The sequence below is a fragment of the Aquila chrysaetos genome, chromosome 16, assembly GCF_900496995.4.
Source record: "Aquila chrysaetos chrysaetos chromosome 16, bAquChr1.4, whole genome shotgun sequence".
NCBI classification, from domain to species: domain Eukaryota; kingdom Metazoa; phylum Chordata; class Aves; order Accipitriformes; family Accipitridae; genus Aquila; species Aquila chrysaetos.
Window position 1 is genome coordinate 28,769,726 of NC_044019.1, and position 20,123 is coordinate 28,789,848.

Below are 20,123 nucleotides of genomic sequence, written 5' to 3' on the forward strand. Positions count from 1 at the left end.
GTCCAGGAAGGGACACAGCGGCACTCCTTGGGACAGAGCGCTGAGCAGTACCGAGAGGGAAATATGCATGAAGAAAAATAAGGTGAGAAGGACACAGACCGTCAATACCTTGCTTGATTCAGGCACCAGGGAAGGAGCAAAGATGGGTGAACCAGCCCTAGGGAGGCAGTTAGGTCCAAGTGGCTTGGGATCAGGAGACACGGCTTGTGTTTCACAGGCTGCCTGCTTGGATTGCGACAAGCGCAGCCACTCTAACCTCTGCCTTCCCAGTGCAAAGTGGGAGTGAGATCTCTTAATCGCTGGTGGATCTTACTCTTATGGTAATGTAGTACACAATACTGTGCTACACAGGTGAGACCGTGCTGAGTCTACCCGCTGGCTGCTGGGATGCCGTGGCCGTGCGCTGGGTACAAATACCTGGCTAGCTTAATGCTGTTGCCCAAAGGCACCAGCTTATTTCAGAAATTATTTGGGGGCCATTGGCCTGCTTGTTCTTATGATAACTTTGTAGTACAGACAATAGAAACGAGTGTTTTGTTTATCCTGCTCCCCCACAGTATGTACTTAGAGTATTTATCAGGAGGATGGTTTGCCGGGGGTGGCAGCCACTCTGCTATGGTTTGCATCGTTAGTGGGTTGCTCTCAAAAGGGCTTTTCACGTCTCGTTAGTGCGGCGCGTGGCACTCGGGCCAGGAGGGCTGGCTAGTCTACGCCATGTTATGGGAAGGGCATGCTGCGGGGACAGTCATGTTGCTACTAAGGAGAGGAGAGGAGAGGGGTGTCGCAGTTTTATTTTAAATGAGTTGCTGTACAGGAATTTGCACCTTGGGGGTGGGGAATCCCAGGCAAAGACTGACGCGGTCGGTCCAGAGGGTTACAAACTCGAGGCAGGTCGGTCTCAGGGTCATTTGCCTTTCAAATCTTTTGATCATCTTTGGACCTAGCTTTAGGGTCCAATGCCATAACAGGCAGGAACTTGTTCTTCTGCCAGCTTGGCCTGTTTCCAGGTTCTCTTGCTGGCTTTGACAGTCACCGGTGAAGTGACCCAGAATAGCCTTGGCCTTCCCTTGTTATTTTATTGTGCCTAAGCAGCTGAAGCTCCAGCTCCCTCCTGCCACTCCTACAATGCATTAGCTGTCTCTGAGAGACATGTAGGTGATGCACCGGAGGCCTGACGGCACAAGAATAAGATTTAGGGGTGGGCGATGTTGCAGCGGACCATTGGGGAGCACAGGGGGGAGGTTCATGCAAGGGAGACCTGGCCAGGAGCGAGCAGAGACTGAACAGGGGAGGCTTTCCCATGCACCGGTAGCACTGAGCTAGATGCTCGGGTCCTATATGTGCCTGTGAACATCTTCTGCTGTGTTCTCAAGTGAAACTTGGGCGTACAGGGCTGTGTGCTCGCTGGGAGGTCTATTCCTGCCATCTTCACGCAGGAGGCTCTTGCTGAGCAGAGATAACCTGCTGCCGGGAGGACGGGGGGCTGAGGGTCCGGGCTTGAATCCTTAGCGGGAGCATTTAGTTCTGGGGTCTAATCTAATACGGCCTAACATCTAACCTGGCACCGACTGGATTTAGGCCTGGGCTAGCGCTCAGGCTTTATGGCGAAAATAAATTTTTGCTTCCTTCCCACGCAGCTTGTGCCTGAAGATGGGGGAGGTGAGTGTGTGCACAGGAACAAGGGGCGTGGGGTAACAGAGAATAACAATTGTCTTAATGGAAAGAGAGAGGGAGAGAGAGGAGAAAAAAGGGCTGTTGAGCTCTTTCTCTCCATCCCTGAAATAATAGACCTATTACTATCCCCAAACCTCGGCCCCCCTCCCCTCCCCGCTCCCCTCCCCAGAGAAGAATTGGTCACTGCACAGCTGTGTGAGCGAGAAAAATATATTTATATATATAAGAGAATCTGCCCTTCTGAATTGGTTTGTGGGGCTGGACAAAACCTCATTGTGCGCTTTATCTGCCCCGAAGAGAATGGTCCCACAGTCTTTGCCTGGCAGGGGCTCTGCGTTTGGTTAACTGTGGTCAGATAACTGTAACTTCATTTAGATACTGTACTGTTATTTATTTTTTTTTCCCGAGGCATTATTATTGATTGTGGGCACATCTGGGGAAGAAAACACAACTGTCCCTTCCCCCCCCCCCCCCCCCCCCCAGCTCCCGTGCTGGAAGGATTTAAATTTTTTTGGTGATTTATGGCTGGTTTTGCGAGCGGGGGGTCAGCCCCGCGGGGTTGTGCTGTTGGAAAAAGCCATCGGGGGGTGGGGTGGGTGGGAGACACGGACAAACCCCGGGTCTCGGGTGGGGGGGGGGGGTACCGGGGCGGGCTCTCCCTGCCGGCGGGGGCGCACGCTGCCCGGTGCGGCCGGTAGAGGGGCGGCGGGAGGAAGAGGAGGAGGAGGAGGAGCGGGGAGGGAGGGAGGGAGGGAGGAGCGCTCCGCGGCAGCCCAAGTTTGGGGGCAGCGCTCGGCGGTGAGCGGCGGAGGCCGATGGGCAGCGGGCGGCCCCGCTCGGCGCCGGCACCGGCACCGGGATCCCGCCGGGGCGGCGGTGCGGGGTGCTGAGGGCGGCGGTGGGGGATTTATCTGCGGAGCGGAGCGGAGCGGTTCCCCAATATTCCCCCCCCCCCCGGCGCGGCCCGGGGGGATGCCCCGCTGTAAGCGCGGAGACTAGCCCGGCCGCCTGGTGCATGGCCCAGCTATGGAGGTGGTGGACGAGACGGAGGCTCTGCAGCGGTTTTTTGAAGGTAAGGGCTGTCCCGCCACGTCCCGGTCCTCTCCCGCCACGGGGGTGGCCCGTGGCCGCTGACCGAGGCCAAAGGCAGGGTACGGCGACCGCCTTGGCCGGCGTCGGAGCGGCACCGGGTCCCCCGTGCCCGCGTAGAATCCAGGTGCGGTGGGCGCGCGTCCCCCGGTGCGCCACGGTCACGTCGTGGGTCCTGAGCCGGAGGTCCCGGCGCAGCGAGGGCCGGGGAGCGCGTTGCGTCGTACGTTATCCCTGCCGCCGCCCCGGCGAGGACTTCGGTATGGCCCTCGACGGTCCTCGGAGCAGGCACGGGCTCCGGACGGGAGCCCTGACGTACGGATCGCAGACGTCGCCACGGGGCCAAATTCCTGGCCGCCCTCTCCGCTCGCCTCGGGACTGGCAGCCTCTCTGCTTGTCCCCTGAGCCATGGCTACTGGGCGCAGTGTGTCGGAAGCAGGCTTGCCACTGTGAGCTTCGCTGGGGAAGTCATTCCTCTTTGGTCTAGAAGATAGCTGATCCTACAGCAGCGGTGTCCAGCGGCAGACCCCGCACCATCTCTTAATCGGTATCTGTAGGCCAGTGCCGTCTAGCCAGAGCCCGGACCCCTTCGGGCACCACGTATCTGGATCAGTCTCCTTCCCATCAGTGCAAACCAAAGGCAGCTTTTACTGAAACCAATGGCGGAAAAGCGGTTGTAAAGAGAATTCGGTCTCTCTGTCAAGCAGGGGTGAACCACGGTTGCTCGTGGCAGCTGAGGATTTGGTAGGGCTGAACTGTGTGGCTGGGGAGGCGTTGGGACCCCGATGCCCTTTGTTGTTTCTCCCTCAGCTCAGTGTTTCTTCTTCCCGGTGTGGCTTTGTTGGCACACTTTGCTCTTCCTTGTTGACTGCGTTGTTGCTTCTCTTTTTCGCTCGTTGTCTTTGTTTCTCTCTTTCTGGTGCTGCACCCTGCACCGCGTGGCCCTTGTTGTCTGGTGGGCCATTTACCAGGAGGAGGTTTTGGTTGCGCGGGCTGCGCACCTTGGTGTGAGCCCCTGGCACACAGATGCACTGGTCGAGGGGGAACAACGCACCCGTCCTGGCGAGGCTCCATTGCGTCAACAGGTCCTGTTGCCGGTGGCAGAGCTGGGGTCTGCTGGGGTGGACCCTGGTCCACGGAGAGCAGGTTGTGCGTATGGGTCAGCTCCGGAGCTTGGATTCCCTCCGGAGTCCTCGTGCTGTGCTTCGCCTGTGGTGGGATCGGGCAGCGTGCCGCCTGCTCCGCTGAGCTGCTCACTCAGCGTGGCCTGGGGCGGTTGGGGTGGGAGGACTGTGTCCCTTCTGTTTCTTTGGCTGGTGGAAGGACGTAACCTGGGGAGGAAAGCGAAGATGCACCACAAACAGAAGATGCTCTTGAGAGTGAACAGAGGCTCAAGCTGCTTACTTCTCACTTTCCTCTCTTCTGGCATCTGTGTGATGCCTCAGTAACGCATCTCTTCTTCTTCAAAGGAAGAAGCATCCCCTGTTTGTTCTAGCCATGATTCTGGATTCCCGGGAGCGACAGGATTAGCGAGGATGGGAAGCCTCGCCACGCAGGCTCTTATCGTGTGCTCCCAGCCTGTGTTCTCCTCAGCCTTCAGGGGGCTTGTTTTGTTTTTAGGGTTTTACTTGGATGAATCTCCTAAATCCTGCCCACCCACCTCTAGTCCTCTGGGCGCTGAGCACCTCCCCGGCATCCTGCACAGCCCTTGCTCAGCACCCCGACGTTATTTACGGGCATTAGACTTCAACTCTCTGTCTCTTCATTTGTAGAAGTGGAATTTCTCTCTCTCCCCCAGAGCATCTTTTTATAGGGTGGAAGGTTTCTTTCTTTTCCTGTCTGTCTTGTTCTTTCTGGGTGCTGTGGGTGATCCTACTTGAGCAGGGGCTTGGACAAGATGACCTCAAGAGGTCCCTGCCAACTTCAATCATTCTGGCATTCTTTCTCTCTTTTTCTTTCTTTCTCTTTTTATCTTTGCCTTTTTCTTTTTGTCTTTTTCTTCTTTCTTTCAGTCTTTCTCTCTCTTTTGAATTAAAACCATCTTGTCCCTGTAAAAACTGAGAGTGAGGGAAACTGGGGCTGGAGGATATTTCTTAGCCTCTGCTATTTGCTTACTTTTATAACTTCCTTTTCAGAACTCCTCTGATCTTAATTTTTTTGTGGAGCCCAACACGGCTGTTTATTTCATTTGGGCAGCTAGATCCCTTTGGCGGTGTTATTAAAGAGCATCTGTTACAACACAGTGCTTGAGGGTGAGAGGGGAAGAGGAGAAAGTTTTACCACGAAGGATTGCTGCTTGGTTCAGTTTATGCAGCGAGTGAAGAAACAAGGTTCTTTCCTTTTGTGCACGCTTTAATCGTGGTGCTCTGGAGGAGTACACGGCCAAACTGATCCTCTGTTATTTGGAAGTGAAGGTCAGTGCCTTAAATCGCTAGCTTTGCAGCACAGAGTCGGATTTGCCCTGGAATCTCGCTGTCCTGAAGAATTAATGGTTTCTGGATGTGTACTATAGTGGTGAACAATAGATCTGTTAGAGTTTATTAATTTATTTACAGGAATAAATTCATTAGTAGAACCGATTCCTCGCTACCCTATCACTTCTTTAAAAGGTGTCTGCTGATTCCCTTCCTGGGAGGAACACATGTTCAGGCCATGTTTTTCTCTTATGGTGAAATACTTTTTCTTCTCACAGATCATCTTCTCGCCCAGTGGAGATTTTACGCTAAAGGGATTTCTTCCTGTACACTGAAAACCCTGAAATAATTTGGGAATTCCCTTTCCTTTGCTTGACTCTGACTTGCACAGGATCTGAGCCTGCTGTAAGCAATCCCACCATATTTAAGAGTAATCCTTTAGTGCTTGTATAGCACTCGGTATTTCAAAGTGTCAGACAAGGATTAACTGGTCTCTTTTTGCAGACTTTTGGGGAGTGGGGGCTGTGCTGGCTGAGGTGTGGAAGAGAGTCGGTGTCTGTGCTGATTCCAAATCCTGGCATTTGGCTGGCTCCAGCAACAGTGCGACAGGTCCCATCTGCAGAGCAAGGCTGGTTTTGGGGAGCGAGCACACCCAAGATTTCAGGTCCAATTGCCTGCCTCTGGTTTTCTCAGCTGCAAGAGATGGACCTTTATTTTCATAAAGAGGGCACTCAGTATTTGTTTGGGCAGGATGTCCTTATTTCCCTGGAATGTAGTCGTCTGCTCTTCGAGAGTGAGATCTGAGACACGTGAGGATGGAGAAGCAGAAGAATGATGTGAGAAGTCCAGGGCTTTGCTCTGATGTTTGGGAGGGGGCTAGGGAAAAGCGTACGCAGTCTCTGAGAGAAGAGATGGGTTGGGCATAACTTCACACCCTCCTGGGATGAAGATGCTGTGAGTGTGAGTCTGGCTGGCAGTGTGGCCTCTGAGTGTCCTCCAGGTGGGCCTGTCCTGCGTTAGGAAGATCATCGCTGTCCTGGTTTGTGTTAGCACAGCTGGTAAATGTGTTTGGTGGTGTCCAGGACCATCCTGCCGAGGAGAGCTTGGGCAGACAGCTGGAAAAGCTTGGAGGCAGAGAGCGTGGGATGCTGGGGGTTCTGGCAACGGAGGTAAAGGAGCACAGTTTGGTCTTTCCATAGTATTAGGAGTGTTTACCCAGAGCATTTGTATTTTGTATCAAAGGAAAAGTAGGGAGTTGAAAGCGTCTGACCCTTGGCTGGCATCCTGCTAGAAACCTTACCTTCCTCCCCGCTTACCACTCGCGTAAGGGAAACAGTTACGACAGAGCTCAGCTATTTGGGATCCCTCTCTCTCTCGGCTAATTTATGAGATAAGAGGTTGTTAAAGAATGTATATCGGGAAAGATGTGCAGAGCAGGGCTTGGGGGGCAGGGGAGTGAGTGGTTTGGCAGATGGCTCAATGGGGATAGGGTAAGAAATGGAGAAAGAATAGTGAACGCTAAAAGTTTGGAGGATTTGGGGGTTGAACTGTAGTTGGGAAAGACAGTAGTTGGTTAAACAGAAAGGGCCGGATTTCAGTGAGGGCAAGCGAGTCCTGTGAAACGAAGCAGCTCTTTACAATTTTTCACCGAGCACAAGTGGCTGGAGCACTCGGAAGCGTGTGTTTGTCGAGCGGCCGTGTGTTTGTGCGTGCACGCACGGGGGCTGCTGGTATTGCACATGCTGCAGGAGCCTCCGAGCTGGGAGTGAGCAAGTGAGCACCGGGTGTTTTATCAGCAAGGCAGCAAGCGTGTTTGTATTAGTGAATGTTTTTGCCCGTAGGAGTGCGTGTTTATGTGTGTTAATGGTATTGGTTACTTTCTTGGTGTTTTTTATTGTGTATTGTGGAGCACTTGTATGTGTGTGAGTAGGAAATGCTGCCGTGCAGCCCTGCAGGAAGAGGTCTGGGCCGTTGCCCCATTTTCCTCGGATGAAGAAATATAAAATGATGGGGCTGAGGCAGAGAGCTGAACCCAGAACTCATGGGTTTGCACCTTGTCCACCGTGCTGTGTCGTGAGGATTGGGTCTCTGTGTGCTGTGTGTCTGCAGGAGGATTTGGTGGTGGACGGGAACGAGTAGAGAAGGACTTCACTGGTAAAACTTTAACTGATGTAAAACAGTGAAGCCATGAGCTTAAGGGAAGAGAAATAACGGTTTCTCTTCAGAACTGGCCGGCACCTCATGGTGGGGGGAAGCGTCCCAGAGCTGGAAGGGCTCTGGCTGCCAGCGGTGCTGGTGACCCCACGTGTGAGTTACAGCTCACTGGGGGTTCTCTGAACCACAGGGACAGTTTCAGTTTCTGCCAGGCAAGAGGTTCGAGGATTGCGAAAAAAGAGTCACAGAGCAACAAGGGGCTGCTGTAGACTCTTCCTGGCTGCTTAGGGATGCAGAGGGCAGAGCGGTGGTTTCTTGAGGCTGAAAACACCGGGAGCAGAAGGGGCTGGAGAACAGTAGACCCGGAGCCTCTAGAGCAGAGGCTGCGGTGTCTTATTGTGGTGCTGGCTGGCAGGCAGAAGCCACGCACGCAAACTAGGACAACTGGCCCCATGTATGTTTTTAGGTACCTGGGCTTGACATAGCAATGCAACTACGGCAGATCAGAGCATCTAGTTTCTTGGAATTATATGCAAGAATGGCTTTTTTGGGAGCCGGGCTTCATGCTCGCTGTTCACCCTCTGCCTGTCCAGTGGCTGTCTGGCCCTTAGCCTCTGCGTCCCCCAAATGCATCTTTGAGCTCTGATGCTGTGCTGGCTTTCCTGCACCGCTCCCGTGGAGTTGTTTGATGTGGCAAGAGTAAGGGCAGAGGGAAAGCACCGGGGAAACGCTGTGGAGAATTGCGGGCTCCAATGCAAAAAGCACAGCGTGATCCTTGCTGCGCATCGCCGTGGGTGTTTTGTGCCGGGACCCGACTCTCGGGAGGAGCGGGGTTGGGTTAGCAGTGGCTTTGCAGTGTGACAGTCTCTCCAGGGCTGGGCTGGCGCAGTGGGGAAGGTAAGAGGCTTTGTGTGGAGTGCTTTGCTGGATGGAGTTAGCCCGTGACAGAATGGTCCTGGGGAACCTGGTACAGCACAAACACATGACCATCCCTCCTGGTAATCCCCTCGCAGACCCAAATCCCAGTGTGTAGCAGCAGCCTCCCAGCCTCCTCCCTGGCCCTCCCACTCTTCCCTGAGGGAATAGAAAAACCAGCAGGCAGCAGCCCTGGGACCTAGACAAGCTGAGCCAGGCAGCATAATGACAGAGGGAGAGAGCAGGGACGCAGCGGGAGCTTGACATCTGCTCTCACCATGCTCAGGATGCGCTGGATCCGAGCAGGTAACAGCACAGATCCCCCAACCCTTCCACGGTTCAGCTTGCTTTCCCCTCTGCGTCTCCATCTCTCTTCTCAGTGTGATTGTTTTCTGGTCCTCCTTTCTCTGTACTCTATTTCAAGCTTCCCCTGCCCACTCGACTTGGTGTTTGCCTCTGGTCAGCGTGTGCCCTCAGTGGGGATGCTGGTGACCCCAGCTCCATTCTAGGGCCTAAGCAGAGGAGGGAAGAGAGAAAAATGTTCCCTTGAGCCCGTCACCAGCAGCCTTCAGTGCCTGGCTGAGGCCCAGGGGGCATTTCTGGGCACAGGGGGAAGCTGCCCCCTCCATCCCAGCAGGAGCAGCAGCAGGAGGTTCCCAGAGTCTTCAGCCAAAGCACTTGTCCTCGTCCATTCCTCAGCGCAAAGGCTAGTGCGGAACGGTCTGCTGCTTCCAGCGTGGTCTTGTGACTGTGTTGGTACTTCTCTGGGGTCTGCCTTCTCTCCCCAGTTTCCCCAAAACTCCTTTTTTCCTGGATGGGAAGAGGACAGAAGACATCCAGATGGAGCAAGGCCAGAGAGCTGTTGGTAAGAGGGTGGATCCCTTAAGGCGTCTGATAAGGGGTGGGTTGTGATTCAGAAAGAGCCCGCAGAGGCTCCGTCGGGGATGGAGAGAGGTACTTTGCCCGTGTTTTGGTTAATGTATCTTCCACAGGTTGGTGTCCTGGGAGCGATGCCTGGACACGGACTAGGAGGGGGTTTGGAAGGAGGTAGCAGGAAGAGGTGGCCGTCGGGACAGATTTAGAAGGGAGTCGTGCTGGAGGTGGGACCGGGCTGATGGAAATGGGCACGTTGGTGACTCAGAGATCCGGCTGACCCACGCTGCTCCCTGTGCCTGGGCTGGGGTTGTGCAAGCGCTGCTGCGTACAAGGATATGGGAAAGGGATGCCGGTCAAGAAGGAGCCTTAGTGGGATGCTGGATAGGCAGGGTTTCCCTCCGTTCCCTCAGCCTTTTCTGCTAGAGCAAAGCATTCGCTAGGGCCAGCCTTCTGGGGCCAGGGTCATCCCAGCTGTCATGTCACTGGCTCCAATAACAGTGGAATAAAATGGCTCTTGAGCACGATTAGCCTGGAGAGAGCTGGGCATTGCCTGGAGAAGTGCAACCCCACCTGAGTGGTGCGTAGGGAAGGTGCTCTCCCCGTGGGCTTTCTGCCTCCTGTCATAGTTTGGTGGTCATCTTTTCGCTTTCTGCTTTCACCCTGTTTTCTGCCCTGCTGTCGTTCTCTCCCCACGGTCGCTTAGTGAGAAATAAAACCAGAAGAGTCTTTCGAAGAAGGAAGAGAGACGGGGCCCTGCTGTACGTGCCCTCTTCTGGTTAGGGACCTTGTGGATCCCTCCTGGTGGGACAAGACCTGAGTGATCCAGAGCTGGGAGCTGTGCTAGGAGGGTGCAATGCTGCAGGTGTCCTGCCTTCCTCTGTGCTGCCCAGACAGGGTCCTAGACCATGGCTTGGCATCCCTCCAGTGTATCTCTGGGGATTTCCCTGGCTGGGGATGGTGTTGCTCCGGCAGGGCTTTGCAGAGCTTGCTGGGTAACCCCTTTGCCTCTTTCTAGTAGTGTTGCTGTTTGGACTTGGACTTTGCACTCTCTGATAAGAACCCCAGTAAGCTAAATGTGTCTGAGGAATGATTAACTAGCATGTGCGTTGCCAGAGGACAGGGGAGCAGCTGTGACTGGAGACACAAAGAGGAACAGGCTTGTGGCTTTTGGGCCCGAGCTGGTGCTTGCCAGATGCCCCTCCCGTCGGGCAGCATCCTTCGGGAGAGAGAACCCATGCCATGGCCTTCTTGGTGCTTTCCAGGCAGATGCCGGAATGAGGGATGGACAGAGGGGGATGAGACTGTGTCAGGTCAGCAGGGAAGATGCAGAGTCCAAGGGAGGGTACTGCTGCTGCGTAGAGAAAAGGGGTGCTCTTAGAAGTAGAGGGTGGATTGCATTGGACACCACACTCGGCTATCTGATGGCTCCCACTTATGGTTTCATGAATATACCCTCTTATTCCTACTGACCAGCAGACTTTGGCATACCCTTGCTTATCCTCCAGACCTTCCTTCTCCCATTGGCACCGTTTGCCCTGCACGGCAGGGACAGAGGACGTCTCCTGTCTGATTTGGTGGAGGTGGACGGTCTGGTCAGCCCAGGACCCTGTGCTCCCTGCCGTCTTCCAGCACACTCTGGAGCACGTTCAAGACACGTTTGAATGAAAGGCTTCCTTCCCGACGGAAAATGAAATGTGATACTCAGGGTCCACCACTTATCTTGCTGAACTTTGTCTGGTTTGATGCAGTTACTCAAAATATTGCGAAAGGAAGATCTTGGAGCAGGGCTGCAGGGCTGGGAAGAGAGACCAGCCCTGGCTGCAAAACGGAGGTGCCAGATTTGTTGTGGAATGAGAGCGAACGCTTGCGGATTTTGCTGGCTTTTGGGGTGGTGGGGAGGAGGGCTGGTTGGAAAGGCCAAGGCTGGAGTTTCAAATAGCCTTGATGTGCTCGGATCCAGGATTTGAAGGCAGAGGCTAGAGTGAACCAGGGGGAGCAGTCCTGGGAGCGCCACGCGACTGTGATCATAATCCCATGGCATGTCCAGGGCTAGGGCTAGCGTGCAGGGCTGCAGGCAGAGGTAGGAATCATTTCCTCTGGTGCAACACAGCATCAATGCTTCTTTTTCACATCCCAGTTGCTGTGACAGACCAGCTTGGTCACTGGAAAGCTGGCATCAGTCCCTGCAGTGGTTGAAGTTTTCTTAGCCTCTCTGGCTTATCCTACATTTTCTTTTTTTTTCCCCACTCTTCTCCTTCCCCATCCCTCGTCCCTTTTGCTCTATCCAGTCTTCTTTTCTTCAGCAGCTCTCATCATTTCTTTGCAGCGTATTGAAGGAGATGTACAGAATTATGCCCTAAGTGATGCAAACTGCATCAGTAGGAAGAGCAAAAAAAGTGGGGCTGTGATTGCAGACCAGTGTGTAGTGTGAATAGAGACTGAACAGGCTAGCTGAAGCAGTGTGGGATGGGACCAGAAGTGAATAAGGAGCTGATAGGCACGTGCAATGCCAACAGCCATGGTCTAGCTTTGGTGAGATCTCTGCTTTTTTTTAAAAACAGTAATTAAAGCAATTTTTGCTGGGACTGATTTTTTTTTTTTTTTTTTTTCTTGTAGAGTCTTTTGTCATCAACCCAACGTTGCAGCAGTGTATTATCTCAGGAGACTCAGAGTGCCAAACAGATCTGGTTTTCTTACCCAAGGAGAAGATGATAGTAACTGGTGGGGAGGAGACAATGCAGAGGGCGTGGGGATGGGCATGGGACAGGATTTGTGGAAGAGACAGGTAGGGTTTCCAAAAGAGCTGGAGGCCTAATTCCTGCAAGCTGTCTGTCTGCTTTGATGGCAAGGACCATAGAGCATGCTGAGCTGCTCTTGCTTGCAGCCTTGAGAAGTGGATGTAATATAAAGAGTACATTCAACTTAATTTGGTATATGAAGATTCACTTAGTTTGTATCTGACAATACTTATTAATCAACAACTATCGTTTATGACTTTTAATCCCATGTGCTGATTACAGCTGACTGCTAGAAATCTAGATAAACAGGAAACCAAACAACTTATCAGCCTGCTTGATCTTGGCATATCTCTTCTGCTATGACAAGCAATGGTTATGGACATTGATTCATTAAAGCACTAAAAAGTGCGCTTTGTCTTTATTGGAAATGAAACACCTGCTTAAGTAAAGCAAAAGTTTAAAACCTGTACGTTATAAGGGCTATCAAGCCATTTCACAGTTGGCTGCTTGCTGATAATATAATCAATGCTCCGCTCAGTATAAGAACAGAAATGGTCTGTTTCCTGATGAGGTCCCATCCAAATCAAAATCTGAGGTCAGTGAGAATTTCTGGGTAGGGGGGAGTAGGAGGACTTCTGTCCATCTCCTCTCCCTCCTGTCTGTTTTAATTCAGTCTTTGGAAAAGGGTGTTGGAATGGAGAGGTGGATGGTGATGAGTTTTCACATGCAGTATAGCAGAATGTGTAGTGAAGAGAGAACGGTGATAAACGATGTTTCAAAACTCATCTCATTGGTGTTGAGGGGTTGAAAGGACACAAGAAACAGCAATGTGGGGACCTGCAGACTGGGGACGGGCTTCACAGCCGAGAATGAGAAGTTTCCGTGCTGGAGGTTTGTGCTGGTGTGCAGGGGCTTGGGAAGAGGAAGAGGAACTGGTCAAAAGTCAATCCAGTCCAACAGGATGGTCTTGTGGAACATCAGGGTAGGGACCTTTCCTGCTCCTCTGCTTTTAGACACAGGTGCTGTGGCTCTGTTACACCCAGGAGGCATCTGTGGATGCGATAGATCATGCATGATCACTGATAGAGATTTTTACAGAATTTTTACCACGAATTTTCAGCACAGCTTTCTTAATTTAGTCAAGGCACAAATTTGTAGGTGATCATGACATTGGGCCAAGTTTGGCTTTGAAAGAGATGAGAACAGTGACAGTGAGCTGTGATGTGTAGTAAAGTTGATACCAGACACCACAAATATTTATCACCACTGGTGCAGAGCAAGGCCTTGTCAGGAGAACATAATGCATAGGATGGAATGCTTACAGTTGGCTCTCTGAAGGAGAGAAGTAGTGGGGTTTACTGGGCTTTTTTGTTTAAACCCTCTTCTCTGCAGTTTTGGAAACCAAACCACACTGAGAGTGAGCTTTGAGAACTAGATAGTAGGAATGAGATGGAGAAAGTTGGTCTGATGTGTCCTTCTTTTGTGTTTTAGGATGCGAAATCAGCCAGTGAAAAATTGATGTTAGCAAGTGAAAAAGGGACATGAGTTTTAGGAGTGCAGGTTGCTCCCTGGGGATGGTCACTGCCTGAAGGAGACTTGTGGAGGTCTCTGTTTTTGCAGAACTAAACCCCAAGTTTTGTAGAAGTTGTTTCTTCTTTGATCAGCCTGTCGTTTGAATGGGTCGGGGTGGTGTTTGTTGGTTTAAAGGCTTTTGTCAATGCAGGAGAGCCATGTTAAATCTTTTTTTGCTGTTTCCCAAACTTCATAGTGCTCAATAAATCCAGAGGCTTTGTGTCACCGAGCGGTTGGGAAGCCTCATATTGTTAAGGTGTTTGTCCTCATTGCTGGTTGCTTTGCAGCAGGGGTGAGCTCTGAACCTCTTTGGACTGGGAGACAGGCCGTGCCCTGAAGGCTTTATGGTTCAGGTGAAGTGTGGAAGCGTGGAGAGATGAGCCTCCCCACTTACAGAGATAGCTAAGGACCACCTGGGGTAAAGGGACCTCTCCTCTCTGTTCTTATGCCTGTCTGCTCCTCTCTTCTTGCTTGTTGGTTTCATAAGGCCCAGGCAGTGGCAGTAAGTCTTTCAATAAATTACCTTCTGATTTTCCTTACTTTGACAGTAACATTTCTTAAAATAAAGATGCTTAACTGAGTTTCAGGTTAGAAGGAACTATCAGATCTTCTAGCCTGACCCATATAACAGCTTTGAGCAATGCAACCTCCAGCTGAAACTGTGGAGGAATAATAGGTTTGGTGTTTTTTTACTGCCAAGAGAATTTGTCTATGAGATTGAGGTTAACAACCTAGCTTTGCCTGCAGAACTGTGGGGCATCTCATCATGTGTGGTTGTGGGTTTGTGTTTCATCTGTAAAAAAAAAAAAACAAAAAACCCAAAAACCTAAAACAACCCACCCGCCCACCCACCCAACCCCAAACCCTATAGCTGTGGTTTGGGTCTTTTACAGGAAGGAGTATGTCCTGTTGAACTGTGAGAAACTGGTCAGTCTTTGCCCTTGGCTCAGCCCTGAGAGTTTGTATGGGCTGAGGACTTCTCTGAGGGACTGGAGAAGTCAAAGAGATTTAGTGGGGATTGTCAGAAGTTGTCAGTAATTCATTTGTTTCTGCGGTAAGCTTTTTTTAGAAACCAAAGAAACAAATAACAACAGAAGTTTCCAGCAAGAGCACAGCGTACAGGTCGATTAGCACGTGGGTCTGACTTGCTGGCTGGTCTCAGTACAGGTCTCTATAAAAGAAGGTTTTGTGTCTGCCCTGTCAGAGGCAGAGGCTAGGTCTGCCAGCTTCTTCCAGCAGATCTTCAGGTCTGCGTGCTCTTTTCTGAAGGGATAAGCAGGGGTCTCTTCCAGACAAAACAGTCTGCAGATGTGTTTTTCTGTTCTGGGCTACACCACCGTTTTACAGCATGAATCCAGGCAGTTCCCTGTTGCTTTGCCTGTGTCAGCCCTTTGTATAACAGACTTGTGCACTTTTGGGTCGATATCCATCTCTTCCTTCCCTGTATCCGTGTAGCCCCTCGCACAAGCGACTACACAGCAACAAGAGGCCAATAATCTTGGGACTCTCTTTCTCCCCGCGTGGGCAGAGATGCCACAGGGATGAGAGCTGTAGGCGCAGGCGCTGTAAACGTAACTGATGGAGACTGCTGCGGTTGTTCAATAAAACGTGGACCGTCCTTCTGGGAAAGAGTCTGGCTCGGTTCTCCCTTCTTGGTGCCTGCCGGCGAGTTGCGTGCCGGCGCGGGAAGAGGCGATGGGTGCAGCGTGGCGGCGGTACCTTGGACAGCAGTGCTGTCCTGCCAGGGCCTTCCCAGAGTCCTTCCTTCTCCGGCCAGGAGCTCGGCGCCGGCCCGAGGGAGAGCCCCACGGGTCACAGGGAGATGGCGGGACCGTCAGCCTCTGCAGGACGGTTGCAGCTCGTTTCCCAGTTGCAGGCGCAGTTGGGTGGAAGAGGCTCCAGCAAGTTCGCTGAGCGCCTGGAGGGAGGTGCATTAAGCTGAAAGTCCCGTTTAATTCGGCTCTAGACCTAAGGTGTAAGCACTAACATACTTCCCCAGCCTCGTTGTGTGAGCAGACTTCTAGGAGAGACCCAGGAATCTGCGGAAGGGGAAAGTGACTTTCCTATCATGACAGACCCCAATCCGCACAGTCAACCTCCAAAAGAAGCGGAGTTGGGGTCTGGCAGGAGATGGGTCCTGGCTGCAGGGCACACTCGTGCTCCAAAGACATACCGGGGTCTGTCACAAAAGAAAGGCAAGTGGGGAAAGAAACCTTAGAAAACTTCAGCAAAGCGGGCTGTGTTGTCTTGGGGGAGTTTGGCGTGGCTGAAACTCTTTTCATTTATCTTCTTGGCTCAGCTTTCCCCCCCCAAAATTGGTCACAGTCACCACCACAGCCATTCCAGCCTTTTAGATCACCTTTCATTCGTAGCTCCCAGTGTTGTACTTAGGCAGCGAGGAATTGTCCTGCAGCCTTTGTAGGGAGATTAGCTCCAGAATAAATGTTAGCCCTTCTCTTCTGAGTTTAAGGAATGGTTTGTCACTTGTGTGTCAGCTTCCAGGGAAGCTCCCTTCACAGCTGGGGACTGACTGAAAGACTTAGTGTAAGGGATGAATCCGGCGTGCTGTCCTAGAGGGAGGTATCTGGTGGGAGCGGGACAAAGTCAATGCTCTCCCTGCTCCCCTTCCATGGACAACTCATGGTTTATGGAGCTGCGGTAACACGTGCTGTGAATGAATTTTGCTAATAGAACTCTCTTGGGAGGATCGGTGAACTACAATGGGGATAAGGAAATACGAAAATACTGTCAAAAGTGCTCCTGAACTGCTGAAAATCCTAAATCAGCGTCTAGTCACTGAGTTACCTCTGAAACCTTTGTCCATAACTCAACAACGTGGAGACCCTGAAGGACAGTTGAACAGCGAGTTGGCTGTGGTTGTGGTTTTCTGTGCTGAGAAAGTTTGGTTTCCCTCCCTGAGCTTCGTGTATCTGTTGAGACATTGTCTGCTGCCTCTGTATTGTGTTAGATTCAGAGCACTGTGGGCTCTACAACTAGGAGGGGCCTCCGAGATATATGAGAGGTAAATTGCTCCTAGAGCATCTCTTTGAGACTAATTTTTTATACTTTCCAAAAGATGGTGACCAGTAATGTTAATATTCCTATTTATTGCAGTCAGACATGATGGCCACGGGCCTGCTGTGGCTGTGCTTTGCAAGCACAGAGGAGCAGATGGTCCCTGACCTGCGTGTTTTACCTCTCTGGGAAAGCTGTTGCTCCCTGCTAGGAGCAACGTCTTATTTCGTGGCTGATGCTGTCAGATCTTGCACTCCAACTGCCATATCCTCCTCACAAGACTGAAACCCTCCCAGCAAGCTGCGTTCTCCAATGGGAGTTCATATATGTGAGGATTCAATCACTGCTCAGCCTCCTGGTAATAAACAGACCAGACAGGGACTTTTGTAAAGCTTCTCGTGCATCCCAAGCAGCGTTATTTCAACCTTTTCCAAAGTCTCTGCAGTATTTCTGTGCCCTCTTCCAGACAAACATAGGTGGGCCATCAATTCCAGCAGCGGTATGCAGAAAAGCCAGGACCGTTTCTCTGTCTTCTGCTCGATAGTCCCCTTCTGCATGGAGAACTCTGCAGTCACTGTCAGAGTTGTGACGTTGTGTCGGGGGCTTGCGTGGCTGTGGTTAGTCCTGAAAACTGGAGCCTTTTATTTAGTTGTTTTTTTCCAACAGTTTCCCAGCCTGTACATGCTACTTCATGATTGTCTTGCCTTTTGCGTTGTTATTATGCAGCAGACAGATTGCTGTCACTTACCAGGTGATTCAAGATGCTCTGTAAGAATAAGTTTTTTGGTTTTTTTTTTTTCCTTTCTTTGCTATCCCACCAATGTGTGTGCCACCTTCAAACTTTGCCAGTGGAGAACAGCAATGAAAAATGCTGAATGGCTTTGGCCCGGGTACCAGTTCCTGGGGGTCTCTGCTAGTAACCCCTCTGCTCTTTGATGTCTCTCTCTTAACAGCTGTATTTTAGCTCTGTCAGTGACTCAGTGTTTGATGTCTCTCATGTTCTCCCTGTCAGTTCCATGCGGGGGAAGTTTCTAATCGGGATGTCGTTTGGCATTAAGTGAAACGCACTGGAGAAATTCAAGCCTGTAAACGCTGCGGAGCAGGGGCTGCCTGGCTGATATTTGAATTGACAACACCTAGCCCAGCAGACCTCAGAGTGTGTTGGCACTGAGGCACCTCAATAACAAGTGTATTTAGCAATCTAAAGATGATGCTGGTACCACAAGCATTGAGTGAGAAGATGAGAAGTGGATTTTGCAGGAAGGCCAGGCTTTCTGCTCCATTTCCGATGAAGTCAGCCGAACTGCTGTGGTCCAGCCCAGCTGGAGCTGTGGCCCTCGTTTTTGGGGAAAGCAAAAGAAGATGCATCTGGGGGAAAATAATTCCAAACGTAGATACTCAAAGGGAGAGAGAGAGCCTCCCTGCTCGCGGCTGCGACAGATGCTGGGGTGGCAATGGGAAGCAATAGCACGGGGATTGTTGTGCACAGGACAGTCGCAGGGGACAGACAATGTCAGGCTGATGGCAGTCAGGACTGGAGGAGTTGGCCTGTGAGCAGTTGTGGTTAGAAGATAGTGAATGGCCCGGCTGTGAAATCCTTCTGCTGTTTAGCACGAGGGGCGCTGGCGGTGAGTGGAGATAAGAAAGGGAGCATTCAGGTTGGGCTCTGAGGAGGGCAGCCAGCCTTGGAGGAGTGTGGGGCCGCAGCATCGTCTCCCGAATGGAAGTGATGAAAGTCCAGACGCGTGGGGCAGAGCCCCAAGGAGGGAGCTGGGAATGAATGACCTTATGCTGGCCTGGACAGAAGGCTCTAAGAGGTCTTTTAATCTATTGATCTAATGACTCATACAATTTGTGTAATTTCCTTGCCTTCCCACTCTTCCCTCATAACTCGGCTCTTTGTCACAGTTCTGGCTGGCAGCGAGGCAGACTTGTTCGCTAGGACCTACACGCTGCTTTCCCCAGCAGGTGCTTTAAAACAGCAGCAGCGTGTGATCCCTGCTCTGGTAGAAGGAGCTGGGCGAGCGGTGTCGGGAAGCCGCAGCAGTTACTGCCCGTTGTCCTCTGCGCTGGGGGGGGATGGAAGGAGCGAAGGAGGGATGGCTCCCAGAGATCCGCCTGGGCCGGGTACCAGGAGCCGGCTCTCGATTTAGTTGGCAGGTCCCTGACCTTCCTCATGCATCTCTTCGGCGCTCAGTCCTTTGTGAGAAAGTCTTACCCATCGTCATCCGTCCCTTGTGTTCCTGCACCCCACAGCTCAGGCAGTGCTGCCGTGAGGTTTATCTCGCTTTGGGCACATCTCACCGTTATTTCAGTCCCAGCGTTTGCCTCCTCTTGTCTAATGAGCGGAGAAGACTCGTTCTGCGCGTCAAGAGCCTGAGGAGCTGTTCTGCCTGCGGGAATGCGTGCAGTCAGTGCCTCCCACCTCCCCATGCCCAGGGTGACCTCCTCATCCTCTCCTCCGTGTGCTGCCCTCCCCACACAGCGTCCTCGAGCAGCGTGCCAGGCACCTTCCCTCCTGGTTTGTGCTGCTCCAGACAGCACACTTCTTTGAAGTGAGACCCAGAACACACAGAGAGCTTGCAGGGTGGATGGGATCCAAGCAGCACGTTTGGTATCTGATTTGTATTGTCTGGTAACTGTTTGCTAAATCCCTGGTGCAGGAACTATGTTCCGGTGCAGGAGACAGCTCATAGTTAGTCAGAAAATGCAAACAAGAATTTTTTTTTTTTTTTAAAAAGAAACCTCAGTTTCAGTCTGAAAGCCCATATGGAAATAGCCAGCATGGCATTAATCCCTAGGGATTTTTTTAAAAATAATTATTTTAATTTCATCATTACCTATTATTTATTGTGGTTGGCTAGAGAAGCTTAGCTTTAGCTTGGGAAAAGGTAAAGCGTGAAGGTGACTGAGCTAGTCCACAGCACCTTGTTGAAAAGTAGCTTTCCTGGAGCGGAGGGCTCTTTAGTCTGGTAATTAAGGGTATGGAGATACATTGTGCAAACCAAGATGAGAAACTAAAGGTGGAAATGGATTAGTGGCCCCTTCCTCAGGAGATGAATTAATCAGCTGAAGCCTAATTCAGAATTGCATCTGTCCAAAGGATGTGTCCGCTACGGTGAGAAAGTCTAGGTTTGGTGGGGGACACCCTGAGTAAAATTCTGTGGTCTGCGTGATTCAGGGATATAATGGTTGGTATTGTCTTAAGATGGATGAAATCAGAGAGAAACAGTGTCCAGTGTGTCCTTCGGTCCATCCCTCTTTCAGGAGCACAAGGAGGGCAAGAACTCCCAAGCAGGGCACATCAGCTCATGAATCAACCCTGAACAGAAGCCAAGCAGCACAGAGCAGGAGGGTTCTGGCTGGACCATTTACACAACCCTGATGCTGCTCTCTAGCCCGGCGTGCGCCGGCTGCGGGAGTACCTGCAAACACACCGTTTGTGCTCCACAGCTGCCAAGTAAGACTTAGACCACTGAAGCAGGATGCGTTGAACCTCCTCCTTGGGGAAAGAAATGACTGCCCTGTACCTGCGTGGCTGACCGGTCCGCTTCTCTTGGTCGCGTTGCTCTGCTTTTAGATCCTGGGAAGTGGCCTTGGGTCTTGAGGGGGTTTGTGCCATGTGTGCAGTGGAGGTAGATGAGGACTTACTGCAGCAATGGTAGAGGAAACCCAA

General features: G+C 51.8%; 1 protein-coding gene across 9 annotated transcripts in view; it reads left to right on the plus strand.

The window, feature by feature from the left end:
* MYRF (myelin regulatory factor) overlaps positions 1–20,123 on the plus strand; it is a 68,101-nt gene continuing 47,978 nt past the window's right edge. For 6 of the 9 annotated variants that reach the window (XM_030038388.1, XM_030038394.1, XM_030038393.1 and 3 more), the window contains exon 1: positions 2,454–2,746. In XM_030038388.1, the coding sequence (XP_029894248.1) occupies positions 2,701–2,746 (46 nt within the window). In that variant the 5' untranslated portion in view covers positions 2,454–2,700. Of the gene's footprint in view, positions 83–2,453; positions 2,747–8,169; positions 8,553–9,034; positions 9,112–20,123 lie in introns of those variants that run through there. The other 3 variants (XM_030038390.2, XM_030038397.2, XM_030038389.2) reach the window with 3 other exon arrangements.